Source organism: Propithecus coquereli, unplaced genomic scaffold, assembly GCF_000956105.1.
Source record: "Propithecus coquereli isolate 6110/MARCELLA unplaced genomic scaffold, Pcoq_1.0 Scaffold107, whole genome shotgun sequence".
In the NCBI taxonomy this organism is placed as follows: domain Eukaryota; kingdom Metazoa; phylum Chordata; class Mammalia; order Primates; family Indriidae; genus Propithecus; species Propithecus coquereli.
Window position 1 is genome coordinate 1974028 of NW_012134636.1, and position 16892 is coordinate 1990919.

At 51.9% G+C, this 16892-nt stretch overlaps 2 protein-coding genes across 12 annotated transcripts in view; both read left to right on the top strand.

Moving 5' to 3' along the window:
• Positions 1-8122, top strand: part of IL17RC (interleukin 17 receptor C) — a 12977-nt gene extending 4855 nt beyond the window's left edge. For 5 of the 11 annotated variants that reach the window (XM_012646892.1, XM_012646915.1, XM_012646942.1 and 2 more), the window contains 12 exons: positions 350-489; positions 706-765; positions 2860-2914; positions 2993-3174; positions 3269-3328; positions 4676-4721; positions 4853-4974; positions 5209-5268; positions 5693-5741; positions 7122-7217; positions 7333-7371; positions 7464-8119. In XM_012646892.1, coding sequence (XP_012502346.1) covers positions 350-489; positions 706-765; positions 2860-2914; positions 2993-3174; positions 3269-3328; positions 4676-4721; positions 4853-4974; positions 5209-5268; positions 5693-5741; positions 7122-7217; positions 7333-7371; positions 7464-8095 — 1541 coding nt within the window. In that variant the 3' untranslated portion in view covers positions 8096-8119. Of the gene's footprint in view, positions 1-349; positions 766-2859; positions 2915-2992; positions 3175-3268; positions 3329-4675; positions 4722-4852; positions 4975-5208; positions 5269-5692; positions 5742-7121; positions 7218-7332; positions 7372-7463 lie in introns of all 11 variants that reach the window. The other 6 variants (XM_012646899.1, XM_012646934.1, XM_012646896.1 and 3 more) reach the window with 4 other exon arrangements.
• A 212-nt stretch (positions 8123-8334) lies between these two features.
• Positions 8335-16867, top strand: CRELD1 (cysteine-rich with EGF-like domains 1). Its single transcript, XM_012646974.1, has 11 exons — positions 8335-8427; positions 8900-9092; positions 9330-9412; positions 12247-12357; positions 12702-12793; positions 13513-13689; positions 13774-13869; positions 14796-14879; positions 15025-15120; positions 15337-15471; positions 16208-16867. The coding sequence occupies exons 2-11, from the start codon at positions 8919-8921 to the stop codon at positions 16420-16422; spliced, it is 1263 nt and encodes a 420-aa protein (XP_012502428.1). The 5' UTR covers positions 8335-8427; positions 8900-8918; the 3' UTR covers positions 16423-16867.
• The last annotated feature ends 25 nt before the right edge of the window (positions 16868-16892 follow it).

The following is a 16892-nucleotide window of genomic DNA, read 5'->3' on the forward strand; positions in this document are numbered from 1 at the left end:
TTCTGGTCAGCAAATCTTACTGGCCTGGGAACTCAAAATATAAGAGAACTATAAAAAGGTGATTTTGCTTACGGAGCCGGTTACAGATCCTCCTGGCTACAGAGGGAGAAGCAAGGAGAAGAGCTGTCCTAAGACTACATACTGGGCCCTCCATGGGCTCAGCCCTGGGCCAGCTGCTAGAGGCAGAGTCTGAATTGAGATGGGGACACAGGCTACCTTCCGAGGGCCTCCCAGTCTAAGGGGTTTAAAAGAAACTCAAACACAGTTGGTGGGTACGGCCCAGGCGTGGGCATGCAGAAGAGGTGAAGAAAGTGTAAGCGGCCCTCTTTCTCTGCGCCTCCCTCACCAGCCTTGCCCTGGCTCGACGTGTCTACATATGGTGATGACGTGCGCCTGGTGCTGAATGTCTCTGAGGAGCAGCGCTTTGGCCTCTCCCTGTACTGGAATCAGGTCCAGGGCTCCCCAAAGCCCTGGTGGAACAGAAACCTGGTGAGGCCTCCCCCTCCCCGAGCCCATGCCCACTCTAGGGGGGATGCCCATGGTAAGGAGGTGTGTGCATTATCAAAGAGGACCCCTGAAGAGGACACACCCGAAGCAAGGGAACATTGGTGGGGGAACTTCTGCCCACCTGGTTTCCTTGACTTTGGCCTCCCCTTCTTCTTCCTCCTTATCTTCTCCAACTGCCTCTTTTTGCTTGTCCCACAGACTGGGCCACAGACCATTACCTTGAACCACACAGACCTGGTTCCCTGCCTCTGTATTCAGGTAGGAACAGAGTCCAGCTGGGTGCCAGTGAGAGGGGATTGGGAAGATGGTGAGAGGAGTGACCCCCCAACCCCATGTCCTCGTCTCACCATTCTCCATACTCTTTTTTGAGGTGGAAACTGTGGCTCCCTGGGGGGGGCTGGCTCTCCCTTGACTCTTGCTGTCCCATGCCTTCTGCCTGTTACATGCCAGAATGCTCTTCCTGATCCCCCATCCACAGGATTCCTACATCCACAGAGCTTCATGGCCCCATTCCAATGTCACCTCCTCCTCAAAGCCTTCCCCTACTCCCCTGATTCTCTCTTTGTGCTCCCCTGGAGGGTAGAACATGTGCTGTGGACTCAGACTGGTTTGAATCCCAGCTCTTGCCATTTGCTTGCCGTATGACCTTGGGCAAGTCATTTCATCTCTGTGAGCCTGTGTCCCGTTGTAAAATGGGAATAATGATAGTACCAGCCTCATAGGGCTGTTATAAGGAAATGTGGCACCTCCAGGCTTAAATATGTTGGCTCTTTCTTCTTCCTCTGATTGACGTTGGTCATCAGGTCCCATTCATTTCACCTCTGATGTTAATGTCTCTCATTCTCTTTCTCCCTCCTGTCCATCTCAGTCCTGTCTGGGCCTCTATCACCTTTCCTCTAGACTGTTTCAATAACCTTCAGCCTCACCTCCCTTCCCATCACTTCCCTGGCATTCTGGGCCCCATACTCTGCCCCCGATGGAACCTTTTCCACTGTATTTTTTCCAATGATTCCCCTTCATGGGAACTCTGTTACATCCAGTGGAGCTACTTCCCGAGATACACCCACCTCTGTGCCTTTGCTCGGGCACTTCCCGCCGTCTCAAATGCCCTTACCCCTTTTCCATACAACCGAATCCTACCAGCTCATGTGTCGCTTCTTTCCCAAAGGTTTTCCCCAACTACCTGGCCTCTCCTGGCTCCATATCCCCTTGCACTTCTTCTGTCCTTCTCTGTCCATGTCCATTATCATTTCCTTTCTTATTTGGGCATTTGTCTAATTTCTTCTTGTACACAACAAATGCTCAATAAATATTGTGAAATGAGCGATTGATTTACTAATTTATTTACATATTTTACCCTTACTACAGACAACTGTGAGTTTATGATTTCGTTGAAAGCAAGCAAATTGTATCTAATTCAAATGTAATAACTTTGCTAGAGTCTTGCACAGTGCCTGGAATATAGTGGGTACTGGTTGTTGAATGAATGAGTGAATAAATCTCTACTGCCTAGCCCAGCAGTAGAACACAGCAGATGCTCATGAAATGTTTGCTGTGATTTTAATGTCCTCATTGCCAAGCACAGTGCCTGCCACATAGTAGGTACTCTTAAAGGTTTGATTAAATAAACTATTATCTTTAGTGCTTAACACAGGGCTAAGCACATAATAGATGCTCTTAAAAAAAATCTACTGAAGGGGCCGAGTGCAATGGCTCACACCTGTAATCCTAGCACTTTGGGAGGCCAAAGTGGGAGGATCGTTTGAGGTCAGGAGTTTGAGACCAGCCTGAGCAAGAGCGAGACCCTATCTCTACAAAAATGAAATAGAAAAATTAGCCGGGTGGGAACCTGTAGTCCCAGCTACTTGGGAAGCTGAGGCAGGAGTTTGAGGTTGCAATGAACTATGATGATGCCACTGTACTTAGCCCGGGCAACAGAGGGAGACTCTGTCTCAAAAAAAAAGAAAAAAGTCTACTGAGGAATATATGAACATGTCCTTAGTACCTAGCACATTACCAGGCACCTAGTAGGTGCTCACAAAGTGGTTGTGGAATGAATTAAAATTAATTATTGAACATTCCTTGTGCCTACCATAGTGCTAAGAAACATAGTAGGCACTCATTCAAAGCTTCTTGAATGAAGACGTTGCCAGTGCTTGGCATTGTGTTTGCTGGATGAATAAACGTGCGCATCTGCAGGGCTTTGTAAAAGGCCAGAAGAGCCGGCAAGTGCTTGTGAAATGTCTGCTGAGTAAGTGCGTTCCCGGGGCCTAGCGGCGGGCCCAGCACATGCTCATCGCGGAGGGTTGTCTGGGTTTAACTGATCTGCGTAGAGCTCTGTTTCCTTTCCAGGTGTGGCCCCTGGAGCCCGACTCCGTCAGGACGGACATCTGCCCCTTCAAGGAGGGTGAGCCCGGGCCCGGGTTGGGGGCGGTGCAGTAGCAGGGGTGCTAGGCACGCGGTGACCCGCGCCCTTTCCCTGCAGACCCTCGCGCACACCGGAACCTCTGGCATGCCGCTCGGCTGCGGCTGCTGTCCCCGCGGAGCTGGCGACTGGAGGCGCCGTGCTCGCTGCACGCTGAGGCGGGGCTGTGCTGGCAGGCACTGGGTGGGGGCCCCTGCCAGCCGCTGGTCCCGCTGCTGCCCTGGGAGAATGTCACTGTGAACGTAAGCCAGGCGGAGGGTGGCGCCCTGGCTGAGGGAAGAGTGGGGAACCCAGGGTCCTCCTTTTGTGATCCTACCCACTGCCCTCTTTCCACAGGAGGCCCGCGAATTCCCGTTGTTAAAAGGCCACCCTAACCTCTGTGTCCAGGTCAGGAAGGTATGCCAGAGCTGGGCTGGGAGCAGGACCTGTGCAGACCCCCAAACAAGTCACTGTCCTCTCCACCCCCTTTATTCTTGGGCCCCTAAGGTGCAATGGTTATGGCTTCCTCTTTGGAAGGGCACAGGAGCCTGGGCAAGTCTCTTCACCTCTCTGAACATTAGTCTCCTGATCTGTTTACTGCAGATGATAATATAGTAACTACTTCATAGAGTGGTTGTGAAGATGAAATAAGAGAAGTGCTCTGCCTTAGGGATTAATACAGACTAAATGCTCAAGAAATGTTAGCTGCTTTTATTATTGCTATCATTATTCTATTTCCCCACCTGTAGAATGGGTTGCTCTACTACTTCAAGGGGTGATTATAAAAATATTCACTCATTCAACATTTATTGAGCATCTACTATGTGCTAGGCACTGTTTTAGGCACTTGTGATAGATCTGCTGTGAACAAAACCAATAAATAGGCTGGGTGCGGTGGTTTGAGGTTGCTGTGAGCTAGGCTGACGCCATGGCACTCTAGCCCGGGCAACAGAGCCAGACTCTGTCTCAAAAAAATTAATAAGGCCTGGCGCGGTGGCTCACGCCTATAATCCTAGCACTCTGGGAGGCCGAGGCGGGTGGAGTTCGAGACCAGCCTGAGCAAGAGCGAGACCCCGTCTCTACTAAAAATAGAAAGAAATTAATCGGACAACTAAAAATATACAGAAAAAAAAATTAGCCGGGCATGGTGGCGCATGCCTGTAGTCCCAGCTACTTGGGAGGCTGAGGCAGTAGGATCGCTTGAGCCCAGGAGTTTGAGGTTGCTGTGAGCTAGGCTGACGCCACGGCACTCTAGCCCGGGCAACACAGTGAGACTTTGTCTCAAAAAAAAAAAAAACAATAAATATCCCCACCCTCATAGAACCTATGTTCTAATGGGGAAAATCAGACAATAGACATTGTAAGTAAATTACACAGTATGTTAAAATTGCATACAAATACTATGGGAAGAGATAGAAAGATGGGGAGGATTGGGCTCGCAATTTTAAGTGGGGTGGTCAGGTGAAAAGGGAATCTTCTCACTGAGAAGGTGGTCAGATGAGAGAATGTATAAAGTGCTTTGTAAGACATGAGAAGAGCTTTGGGGTCAGAAGCCCTTTAGCACAGATGACCTCACAAAGCCTGGGCTAAGAAAGACGAGTGACTCCCAATCACCCGCCTTGAACCTAAATCTGCCTAAGGTCAGGGCCAGAGTGCAGACTCCCAACCTGACAGGCCTCCTCTTGCCTGGACTCTTCTATTCGGTCTTTCTGGCCTTGGCTCTTACTCTTCCTGGTGGCCCTAACCCTGGCCCCTTCTAAGCAGGTGAGCAGCTGGGAGAAGCTGCAGCTGCAAGAGTGCTTCTGGGCTGGTGAGTGGAGCCTGAAGAAGGCTGGGGCAGGGTGAACTGGCTCCTGGGGGTGAAGGTCAGGGAATCGGGGGAGGGCAAGTGGCAATTCCCAGTAAGGGGATTTGGTCACAGTGGCCTCTCACCCCTTCCAGACTCCCTGGGGCCCCTCAAGGATGATGTGCTGCTGGTGGAGACACGAAGGCCCCATGACAGCAGATCACTCTGTGCTTTGGAACCCAGCGGCTGTACTTCACTGCCCAGCAGGGCCTCCACGGTGAGGGCTGGGGAACCCTCCAACACAGACCTCTCCAGCACCTTTTCACACCTGGCCTCAAATTTTCACTCCAGCCACCCTGTGTTGGTCTCTGGGGATGTGGGGGTGACTCAGAACTGGGCCCTGTTCAGTGGCTTCTCAAAAGTTGCCCAACCCCCCTCCCCATTCTGCCCACCTGCAGCCTGGTGGGTGCTGCCCCCAGGTAACAGCCCCCCTCACCCCTTGGCTTGGCAGAGAGCAGCTCACCTCGGAGAGCAGTTACTACTAGACCTGCAGTCAGGCCAGTGTTTGCAGGTGAGTAGGAGGTAGAAGGGCCCTGCCCTAATGCCTAAGGACAGTAGTCCTAAAACTAGCACTAACCTATTATTTGTGCTTATTTTGTGTTCAACCCTGGAAAAGTTAAGAGTAGAAGAAACAGTTCCTATCCCCAAGTTCACTGCTAGCTAGAGACCAGTAAACAGATAACCACACCCACAGGTCCTAAGTGTTGGGTTCTAGAGAGAGCTTCAAGGAAAGATTTCTTCCTGGGAGCCAGACTTGGCATGCTAGGCAGTACACACAGCATAAGCAAAGGCAGAGCAGCTTGCAGGAGCCTGCTGTGGGTTGGGGGAAATATACGCAATTGAGGCTGGGAATTTGGAGATCACCATCACCAGAACTTGGTGGATGTTGAAAACCAAGCTGGAGCCCTGGACTTGGTTCTATTTGTGTCTTACAGCTGTGGGATGATGACCTGGGAGCCCTATGGGCCTGCCCCATGGACAAATGTGAGTATTATAAGAACTGCCCTTTCTCTCTGTACCGGGAGCTGGAATCTTGACAGGGACTACCACTGGGAACAGCACGTGTAATGGCCTTGTCCTTCCCTGGGCTCGGATAAATCAGAGGGTCATTCCTTCATTTATTTAAAAAGCGTGAGAGCTTGCAAACATCTCAGGATCACCGAAAAGATACAATTCCTGCCCGAACCCATAGAAGACTAGCAAGACATTAGCCAATCACTTACATTTTGTTAAGTGTGAGCTTACAACACTGTGAGCTATTGAAGCATTAAAAAGTGTTCAGTGCTGTAAATGCATATAATGGGGACCTGACCTAGGTGGGGTGAGGGGTTCAGGTGAAAGATTTGAGCTGCACTCTGAAGGCTGAGCTAGGTGAAGCGGGTAGAGATGCACCTTTTTTTTTTTTCTTTTTTTTGAGACAGAGTCTCACTGTGTTGCCCTGGCTAGAGTGCCATGGCATCAGCCTAGCTCACAGCAACCTCAAACTCCTGGGCTCAAGCAATCCTCCTGACTCAGCCTCCCGAGTAGCTGGGACTACAGGCATGCGCCACCGTGCCTGGCTAATTTTTTCTATATATTTTTAGTTGTCCGATTAATTTCTTTCTATTTTTTTAGTAGAGACGGGGTCTCGCTCTTGGTCAGGCTGGTCTCGAACTCCTGAGCTCAAACAATCTGCCCGCCTCGGCCTCCCAGAGAGCTAGGATTACAGGCGTGAGCCACCGCGCCCGGCCAGAGATGCACCTTTATAACAACTGTGGGGCACTTTTTTGAGGAACTCCAAGGTGACCAAATGTGGCTAGAGTCTTGACAGGCAAGCCTCTGTCATGAGATGAAGCTGCAGGAGCCACGTAGGGAATTTGTATTTTATGTTTGGAGCAGCAGGAGCTTCCAGAAGGATTACAATCAAATTTATATTTTTAAAAGATTTCTGAGACTGCCATGTGGTGAACAAATTGGAGACAAAAAAGGGCAGGGACACCAGTTTAGGAGGCTATTGCTGACATCCAAGACAGCAAGGTCAAGGGCCCAGCAACCCTAGGCTTAGGGGACAATAATATTAGCTGACATTTGAGCATTTACAATGCTCAGCATTGTGTTAAGAGCTGTATGTGTATTAATGTATTTCATCCTCACACCAACTCTATAAAGTAGGTGCTGTTGTTATCCCAATTTTACAGAGGTGAATACTGAGGCAGAAGGTGAAGTTACTTATCCAAAAGTCACCCAAATAGATGGAGCTATATTCATATACTGGCTCTGGCACTACGTCCCAGTTGACTCTGAGCAAAGCACTCCATTTCTCTACGTGTCTATGAAGGGGGGTGAACGTGTAAGGTTTCTAATCTTCCTCTCTGGGTCTCCCAGACATCCACAAGCGCTGGGCCCTGGTGTGGCTGGCCTGCCTACTCTTTACCGCTGTGCTTTTCCTCCTCCTCCTTCTCAAAAAGGACCACGTGAAAGGTGAGCACTTCTTGGCTCCCCCATTCCCCAGGGGCAGGATGAGTGAGCCTGGGAGTTCTCCGAGGGAAGGCGGCGGCCAAGCTCACCAGCTACCTCCGCCCCTCTCCCCTAACAGGGTGGCTGAGGCTCTTGAAGCAGGACGTCCGCTCGGGGGGTGAGTGGGAGCAAGCGCGGGGCGGGGGGCCGCCCCCAGAGGGCTGGGCCTCTGGCCACCTCACCCCTTCTTTCCCTCTCTGTTCTCTCCAGCAGCGACCACCAGGGGCCGCGCGACTTTGCTCCTCTACTCGGCTGATGACGCGGGCTTCGAGCGCCTGGTGGGCGTCCTGGCGTCAGCGCTGTGCCAGTTGCCGCTGCGCGTGGCCGTGGACCTGTGGAGCCGTCGTGAACTGAGCGCGCAGGGGCCCCTGGCCTGGTTCCACGCGCAGCGGCTCCAGACCCTGCAGGAGGGCGGCATGGTGGTCCTGCTCTTCTCGCCCGGGGCCGTGGCGCTGTGCAGCGAGTGGCTGCAGGACCCGGCGCCAGCGCCTGGGGCGCACGGCCCGCACGACGCCTTCGCCGCCTCGCTCAGCTGCGTGTTGCCCGACTTCTTGCAGGGCCGGGCGCCGGGCCGCTACGTGGGGGCCTGCTTCGACAGACTGCTCCACCCGGATGCCGTGCCCGCCCTTTTCCGCACCGTGCCCGTCTTCTCACTGCCCTCGCAGCTGCCCGACTTCCTGGGGGCCCTGCAGGGGCCCTGCGCTCGCCGCCCCAGGCGGCTAGGGGAGACGGTGGAGCAGGTGTCCCGGGCCCTTCAGCAAGCCCTGGACAGCTGCTTCCAGACCCCGAGGGCCCCGGGGCCGGGACGCACGATGGGACCTGAGGCGGGGGACCAGACTTGAATAAAGGCAGACGCTATTTTTCTATCCGTGTTGCCCACGCGTGTCTCTACGGCGGAGCAGCTAGGCTGGCAAGTTGCATGCCCTCATCCCGCGGCCCTTTAAAGCCCGGACAGGTGCAGCTCGGCACCGCCTCTGGTTGGTTAGCGTGGGGTGACGCAATGGCAAATGGCCCATCGCTATTGGCTGGACGGCAGGCTCCGCCCCCCGGACTGCGGAGCCCGTAGAGGTTATACGTTTTACGCAGGAGGTGCCAGCGGCGGCGTTTCGGAGACTGAGCCCACGGCGCCTGCTGGCTGGGGCGGTCGTTTCTTCCTGCTCAGTGGTCTACGCGGGTCTGGATCCTTCCCTACCGGCTCGTGAGCCGTGCCTTTGCCCGCCTGCCAGGCCCTGAACCTGACCCATTTTCTTCATATCCGGATCCGGGTTCCAGACGCCTCCCCCCAAACCGCCCATCCGGCCTCCTCTCCCTCAATACTTGGAATCTGACCTCTTCTCCCTAATTCTGCTGATTTGGCCCTTAACATTTATTCAGACCCTAAAACAGTGGGCTAACTCTTACCCGCTTGCCAAGGATCCAGTTCACCTTCCCCACAGTAATGGGGATAACTTATTTCCCTCCTGGAATTGCAGATTAGGCCTTTCCCCACCTATCTACTCTGCCCCTGCGGTACCCCTGTTTGGCCTCCTTTACTCATAATAACGCAGATCTGGGCGCCCAGCTCTGGCAACTCGGAACTGACCCTTTTCTTTCTCACCTGGGGCCTGGCTCCTTCAGTGAACCCTCTCCACACCCTCTATCTGCAGGTCCCCAGCCTGGGAAAAGATGGCCCCACGGCCCCCGAGGGGCCTGGTCCAAGCTCTGCTCTGGGGCCTGAGCCTCTTCCTCAGCCTCCCAGGCCCCATCTGGCTCCAGCCCCCTCCGCCACCTCAGTCTTCTCCCCCGCCTCAGCCCCATCCGTGTCATACCTGCCGGGCACTTGTGGACAGCTTCAACAAGGTGGGTGCACCAGCAGCCTCATAGGAGGGGGGCACAGCTACTATGGCACATTGTTGAGTGTGAGGAGCTCTGGGATGCAAATCTGCATGGATTCAAGTCCCATCTTGGTTGCTTATTAGCTGTGTGGCTTTAGGCAGGTTGCCTCTCTGTGCCTTAGTTTCCTGGTGAGTAAAATAGTGAAGTGCTAGCATGTGCCAGGCACTATACTTAGCTATTACTAATTTTATCTATTTCCAGGGCCTGGAAAGAACTATCCGGGACAACTTTGGAGGTGGAAACACTGCCTGGGAGGAAGAGAAGTTGTCCAAATACAAAGACAGGTAAGGGGCTGGTTGAGGGGAAGTGCTGTATACCCTATCTCTCAACCTTTGGTCTACTGGTGGCGGTGGCTAGGGAATCTTGGGGGATACTTTTTTTCATTAACTTTTTTTTGGGTGAGAGTATCGCTCTGTCACCCCAAGTAGAGTCCAGTGATGTCATCATAGCTCACTGAAATGTGAAACTCCTGGGCTGAAGCGATCCTCCTGCCTCAGCCTCCCGAGTAGCTGGTGACTACAGGCTCTTGCCACCATGCCCAGCTAATTTTTTTATTTTTAGTAGAGATGCTCAGGCTGGTCTTGAACTCCTGACCTCAAGCGATCCTCCCACCTCACCCTCCCAAAGTGCTAGGATTATAGGTGTGAGCCACTGTGCCTGGCCAGGGAGTACTTATTCATTCAACAAATACAACTGAACATCTGTATTACAGCAGTAAACAAGACAAGCAAAATCCTTTCTTCCTGGAGCTTACATCTTAGTAGAAGAGACAAATAGTGAATAAGTAAATGAATAATATTACGTCAGGTGAAGAACAAACAGAAGGACTACAGAATGGTGGGAGACAGGGTGTTCAAGGAGTAACATTTGAACAGAGACCTGAAGTGAAGAAGCAAGCTATGCGACAGTTGAGGAAGGGATTTGGGCAGAGGATGGGACTGAACTTGGTGTACTTGAGAAGTGGAGTGAGCAATAGGGAGCGTAGTAGAAGGTGAAGGCCGAGATCTAGGCCTGATGGCTACAGAAAGGAGTTTAGATTTTGTTCTGAGTGTAATGGGAAGCCATCGGAAGGTAATGAGCAGAAAAAGTGATACGGTCTTATTTTTACCTTTAAAAGATCACTTACACTGCTATGTAGCAAACAGACTATAGGGGGCCAGGGTGGAGGAAGCTGGGAGACCAGTTTGGGAAGCAAGTACATCCTCTAGGCATGAAGGCAGCATGAGCTAGGATGATAACTAGTGGTAGACACGGTAAGGTGGGGTCACATTCTGGGTATATTTTGCAGATGGACCAATAGGACTTGATGATGGATTTGTTATGAGGAATGAGAGAAAAAGTAGAATAAAAGATGTTTACTAGGTTTTGGGCATGAGATACCGGGTGAATAGTGTGGGTACTCTGAGATGGTAAGACTGGGGGACCAAGAAGATTTAAGGGAAGGGTGAGATGAGGTATTCTTGTTGAACATCTTGGGCTGAGCTATCCATTAGACATCCAAGTAGATTCCATCCAAGTCTGGAATTCAGGGGAGAAGTAGGAACTGGAAACAGGAATTTGAGAGACATTAGCATATAGTCCATATATAAAGTCATGTGAAGATAGGAGATCATATATTAATAGAAAGCTTAGGCTTGAGCCCTAGGCCCTAGGCCCTCCAGCTTTTCAAAGTCAAATCAAAGAGGAGTGAACAAAGACTTGGAATTAGATAGACCTGGTTGTCGGTTCTTACTATTTGTAACCTAGGGAAGGTCACTTAACCTTTCAGAGTCACAGTTTCTTCACCTGTAAAATGGGGATATTACTACCTGCTTTGCCTATTTCATAGGATTGTGGTAGGGGTTAAACTGGGATGCCCACTAGAAATAAGAGGGTTTGTTATTATGTAACATTGGTTATTTCCCTCCATGGGCCTCAGTTTCCTCATTTAGGAATGAGGGGATTGGCCAAGATAACCCCAAGGGGACTTCCAGCTTTATAATGGCTCCTGCGTTGTTTGATTTTTAAAATCACCTCCTATGTGCCAGGCACTATGCCAGACCCTTTAAATACATGATATAAATACATCAAATATTTATATACTGGATTTTTTTCTTTTCTTGCTGAATTAAGCAGAATATATTTTTTTAGTTGTGGTAAACGACACAAAAATTTTACCATTAGGGACATTTAGTGTATTCACAATGTCGTGCACCATCACCACTATCTAGTTCCAGAACATTTTCATCATCTGGGAAAGAAACCCCATATCCATCAAGCAGTCACTCCGATTTCCCACTTCCCCCAGCTCGTGGCAACCACTAATCTGCTTCAATCAAGCAGAAATCTCTATAGATTTGCTAATTTCATTTTGAATCATAAAATGCGTGGTCTTTCGAGTCTGGCTCCTTTCACTTAGCACATTTCCAAGGTTCATCCATGTTGTAGCATATAAGAACTTTATTCTTTTTTAAGAATGAATAATATTGAATAATATTCTGTTATATGGTTATGACACAGTGTATTTATCCATTCTTCAGTTGGTGGACATTTGGGTTGTTTCTATCTTTTTTGGCTGTTATAGTGCTGCTGTGAACATGTGTGTGGAAGTTTTTGTTTGAATACCTGTTTCCCAATCTTTTGGGTATACCCAGGAGTGGAATTGGTGGGTCATACGGTGATTCCATATTTAACTTACTGAGGAACTGCCTTTCCACAGTGATTGTACCATTTTGCATTCCCATTCCCACATCAATGTAGGAGGGTTCTAATTTCTCCACATCCTTGCCAACACTTGTTATATGATATATTTTTAATCATTCCTACCCAGCAAGGGTATTATTTTCCATTGTTCAGATGCAGGAACTGAGGTCTCTTACAACAAACCTGCAGGGGAGGTATCGTCGTCCCCATTTTACAGATGAGAAAACAGAGGTTCAGAGGTTAAGTGACTTGCCCAAGGTCACACAACTAGATTTGAACCCAGGTCGGTCTACTTCCCAGAACCAGTATCCCTTCCATTATGCCCCATGGCCTCTCCTTTGATATTGTCACTGCACGAGGAAGGGTGAAGAGAGAGACCCGAGGAGATAGGGTGGGGTGGAATGTATTTCCACCACCCCTGCCCTGTCCCCGTCAGTGAGACCCGCCTGGTAGAGGTGCTCGAGGGCGTGTGCAGCAAGTCGGACTTCGAGTGCCACCGCCTGTTGGAGTTGAGTGAGGAGCTGGTGGAGAGCTGGTGGTTTCATAAGTGAGTAGCGTGGGGGCCTTCCCTGGGGGTGGGTCACATGCGGGGTCCAGTGATAAGGCCTTGGCTTGGCCAAGAAGCAGGGGGTTACATGCTGGGGGCTGTGTCCTGGTTCAGCTCCTTCCAAACCCAGATCTGCTAAGGACTTGCTGGGGTACCCAAGCTCCTACTCTGAGCCTCAGTTTATCTCTCCGCCCAATGGGGAAAGGGCATTGGTCAGGTGGCCTTATGGGTCTTATGCCCAAGACTGGTCGAATCACAGATTTGGTGGGGTAGCGGGGTGGGCAGCACCTCTGACACTGCACAGCACGCCCTCTCCTCCCTCCTCCGCCCTGCCCCTGCCGCAGGCAGCAGGAGGCCCCGGATCTCTTCCAGTGGCTCTGCTCAGACTCCCTGAAGCTCTGCTGCCCCTCAGGCACCTTCGGGCCCTCCTGCCTTCGTGAGTTTGTTTGTCTGTTTATTCTTATTCTTGTTATTGTTATTTCTGACAAAAATGCCTTTCAGAATCTGTGAGTTTTTAAAGGTCTTCTTGGGGGATGGGAGGGGACTTCTTTGGCCAGGGGTCCAGTCCTGGCTCTGTCCCTAGCTGGCTGTGTGAGCTCAGGCTACCAAGATCACTCCTCTGGACCTCAGTTCCGGCCTGCCTCACAGGGCTGGTGAGATGAACGAATCAATAGGGAAAGGCTTTGAACAAAGGCACCAGGGCTGTGCTGAGTCAGATGCGGTGTGGTTATTGCCAGGTATTGGGGAATGTTACCCGCCGCCCCGACCCCCCTTCATTCCCATGCTGGGTCAGACTAAGTTACCTTCCTGGGGAGGGGTGGGTACTGCCCCGAAGCCCCCATCGTCATCATCCACCCACACTCACAGTCCTGAGGCAGGAACTGAACTTAGTACCAGCCCCTTTTAAAACAGCCTCTCCTGAAGCTGCACTTGTAGAGTTTAGCTACAAATACGGTCAATTCAGTCTTTATGAAAGAAAAGATTTGTAAATAACCTAATTGTTCCACAATAGGTAATTGATTAAGTAAACTTCATACAAATATTACGTTGTCATTAACATTTCCTCTCCAAAAATGTTTAACAGTACGTGGAAAATACTCTCTTGTACGCCAAGGTTGTATATAAGACCTCACCCGGTTTGGTGTCTTCCTATAGCCTGTCCTGGGGGTGCAGAGAGGCCCTGCGGTGGCTACGGGCAGTGTGAAGGGGAAGGGACCCGAGGGGGCAGCGGGCACTGTGACTGCCAAGCCGGCTACGGGGGTGAAGCCTGTGGCCAGTGCGGTCTTGGCTACTTTGAGGCGGAGCGCAATGCCAGCCATCTGGTATGTTCGGGTAGGTAGCCAAAGGGTGTGGCACTGGGCAGGGGCAGATGGGGTACCTGCCTGCCCATCCTCATACTGCCCCCATCCTACCCAGCTTGTTTTGGCCCCTGTGCCCGCTGCTCAGGACCTGAGGAATCAAACTGTTTGCAATGCAAGAAGGGCTGGGCCCTGCATCACCTCAAGTGTGTAGGTGAGTGGGGCCCTACTTAGGTCTGGGGAGGACAGGCAGGGGCCTGGGCTTGGCCCCTCATTCCCTTAAGACATACACCTGGGCTGGAGCAACACAGTCCCCATCTTCGTGGAGATCTCAACCAGGCTTTTGCAGAACAGACTGCCCTGTGTACCGCAAGAGATGTCCCTGGTCCAGTGCAGTGGAGTTGCTGGGGGGGGGATCAGCAAAGGCTTCTTGGAGAAGGTTGTCACTGTGGCCAAGTCTTGGAAAGTGAAGAAGGGTTGGCCAGGGGAATGAGGATACTGAAGTTGGGGTCAGGAAACCTGGGTTCAATACTTGGTTTGGTCCCTGCCTAGCCACTTACGTAGACTAGGGTAAAGGTTAAGCTGCCGTAACAGAAAGATCCCCCAAAGACTGTGGCTTAAAGAATCCACAAGTTTATTTTTTTCTCATATCACAGTCCTGAAGTGAATGGTCCATGCTGGCAGCGAAGCTCTGCTTGTCACAATCAGAGACCCAGGTTTTTCCTATCTTACTGCACAATCACCCCTTTGGGTGATGTCTGCGTGTTGAGGCTGAGTCATGGGCACCCCTATGTTCCACGTCCCAGCACTCAGGAAGTGAGAAGGAGAAGAAAGCGCAGGGGAAGAGGCCAAACCCATTGTCTTAAGGCCAAGCTAAAAGTGGAGCACATCACTTCTGTTTACACCCTGTTGGCCAGAACTCAATCACAGGGCCACACTTAGCTGCAAGGCAGGTTGGAAAATGTAGTCTCTGGCTGGACAGCCTGAGGTCCAGCTGCACCTCTGCTTTTGTGTCGGTGGGCAGCATGCAGCTTCTGCCACATCATTTACTCCTAGGCAAGTCCATTCCCCAACCCTTGCCTTAGCTTCCCTGTTAATTAAACAGGGATAGAAATTCCCACCCTGCTTACCTCTCTGCAGACATTGATGAGTGTGGCACAGAGCGAGCCAATTGCGGAGCCGACCAGTTCTGCGTGAACACCGAGGGCTCCTATGAGTGCCGAGGTCAGTGTCCACTTCTGCAGAGGAGGGGATGTGACCTATCCCTCCAACATTCCCCTTCTCAGGCCTGCTGGACCTCCTCTTCTGGAGCTTGACTCCCCCAGGCCCCAGGGCAGCTCTTACCTCATCTCTCTGCTCCCGTCTCCAGATTGTGCCAAGGCCTGCCTGGGCTGCATGGGGGCAGGGCCAGGCCGCTGTAAGAAGTGTAGCCCTGGCTACCAGCAGGTGGGCTCCAAGTGTCTCGGTAAGTCTCCTATCAATGGGTCACAGGCACCTGGGAGTGTCTTACCCACCACAAATCAAGAGGGGGCTGGACTATGGGCAGGGTAGGGGAAGGCAAAGTGGAACGTTGCCTGGGCAAGGGCAGGGGGCAGTGTCAGGACGTGACTGAGGAGTCAGGGGTGCTGCATGGGGGGGCCCTGGCAGTCAGGACTCTGACTCCTCCCCACCCTCCCTCAAGATGTGGACGAGTGTGAGGCAGAGGTGTGTCCTGGAGAGAACGAGCAGTGTGAGAACACCGAGGGCGGTTACCGCTGTGTCTGTGCTGAGGGCTACAAACAGATGGAGGGCATCTGCGTGAAGCAGCAGATCCCAGGTAAGCCCTGGAGAAGGGAGAGGGGAGGTCCTCATCCAGGGGGGGAGGGCAGGCAAGTCCCTTTTTCAGGTAGCAGCAGCAGCTATAGACCCAGCCCCCAAGAGGCTGCACTGAGACCTGATCTCCAGATTGGCTTTTGGCAGCCTCATGCTTCCCGGGGTAGAAAGAGAATCAGACTTGGCATCAAATCAATATGCCTCCCTAAGGCTGTTTCCCCATCTGTCCAAGGGGACCAGTCCTTACCCTGGCCTGGTGAGAGCAGGGTAATCACAACAATGATGATAGGGACCACTTCCCCAGCTCCTACTGTCAGACGCTGTTCCAAGCACATATGTGCATTAATTTATTTAGCCCCTGAAACAACCCAGGGCAGTAGGTATTATTCTCACCTCCATTTTACACGTGCGGGAACTAAGATGCAGAGAGGGGAAGCAGGTTGCAGAGCTGGGATTTGGATCCAGGCAGTCTGGCTCCGGAGTTGGACTAATACATGCCATATATGCTCTGCCCCTGACTCCCCCACTGCATGGCCTTGGCGAGTCCAACCTCTTCATCCCTCTGAGCCTCAGTTTCCCATTTAGTGAGGGACAATAACTGCCTATTGCAGTGTTGTTCTGAGCAGTAAACGATGTGCGTGCCTGGCGTGCTGAGCAGGCGTGTGGGAGTCCTGCGGAGGCTCCAGGAACTGCCAGGAACGGGTAGGAGTGAACGGGCCGCGTCTCTTGCTCCTCCGCAGAGTCGGCGGGCTTCTTCTCGGAGATGACGGAGGATGAGCTGGTGGTGCTACAGCAGATGTTCTTCGGTGTCATCATCTGTGCACTGGCCACGCTGGCTGCCAAGGGAGACTTGGTGTTCACTGCCATTTTCATTGGGGCTGTGGCGGCCATGACTGGCTACTGGTTGTCGGAGCGCAGTGACCGTGTGCTGGAGGGCTTCATCAAGGGCAGATAATCCCTGCCACCACCTGCAGGATCTCCTCCCACCCAGGCTGCTCCAAGGTTGGGCCTCTCTCCTGCTGGACACTCAGGGCAGCTGGGTTTATTTTTGAGAGGGGCATAAGCACCCCCTACCCGCCTTACAGAGCAGCCCAGGTACCCAAGCCTGGGCAGCTGAGGCCCCTGGGGTGAAAAAGTAGCCCTGAAGGTGGATACCATGAGATCTTCGCCTGGGGGGACTGGGCAGGCTTCACAGTGTGTGAATTTTAAAAGAAAAGTTTCTCCTTATGGTGGCTGCTAATGAGCTTTGGCCCCTATCCAGGATGAGGGGGTCCCCACAGGGGTGGGGCCGTCACAGCCCCCTCCTGCCAGCTGCATGCTGCCAGCTCCTGTTCTGTATTCACCCCATCCCCACCCGCCACTTATTTATTTATCTCAGGAAATAAAGAGATTGGAAAATTGAAAAGTTTGTCTTTCTACCTGTCC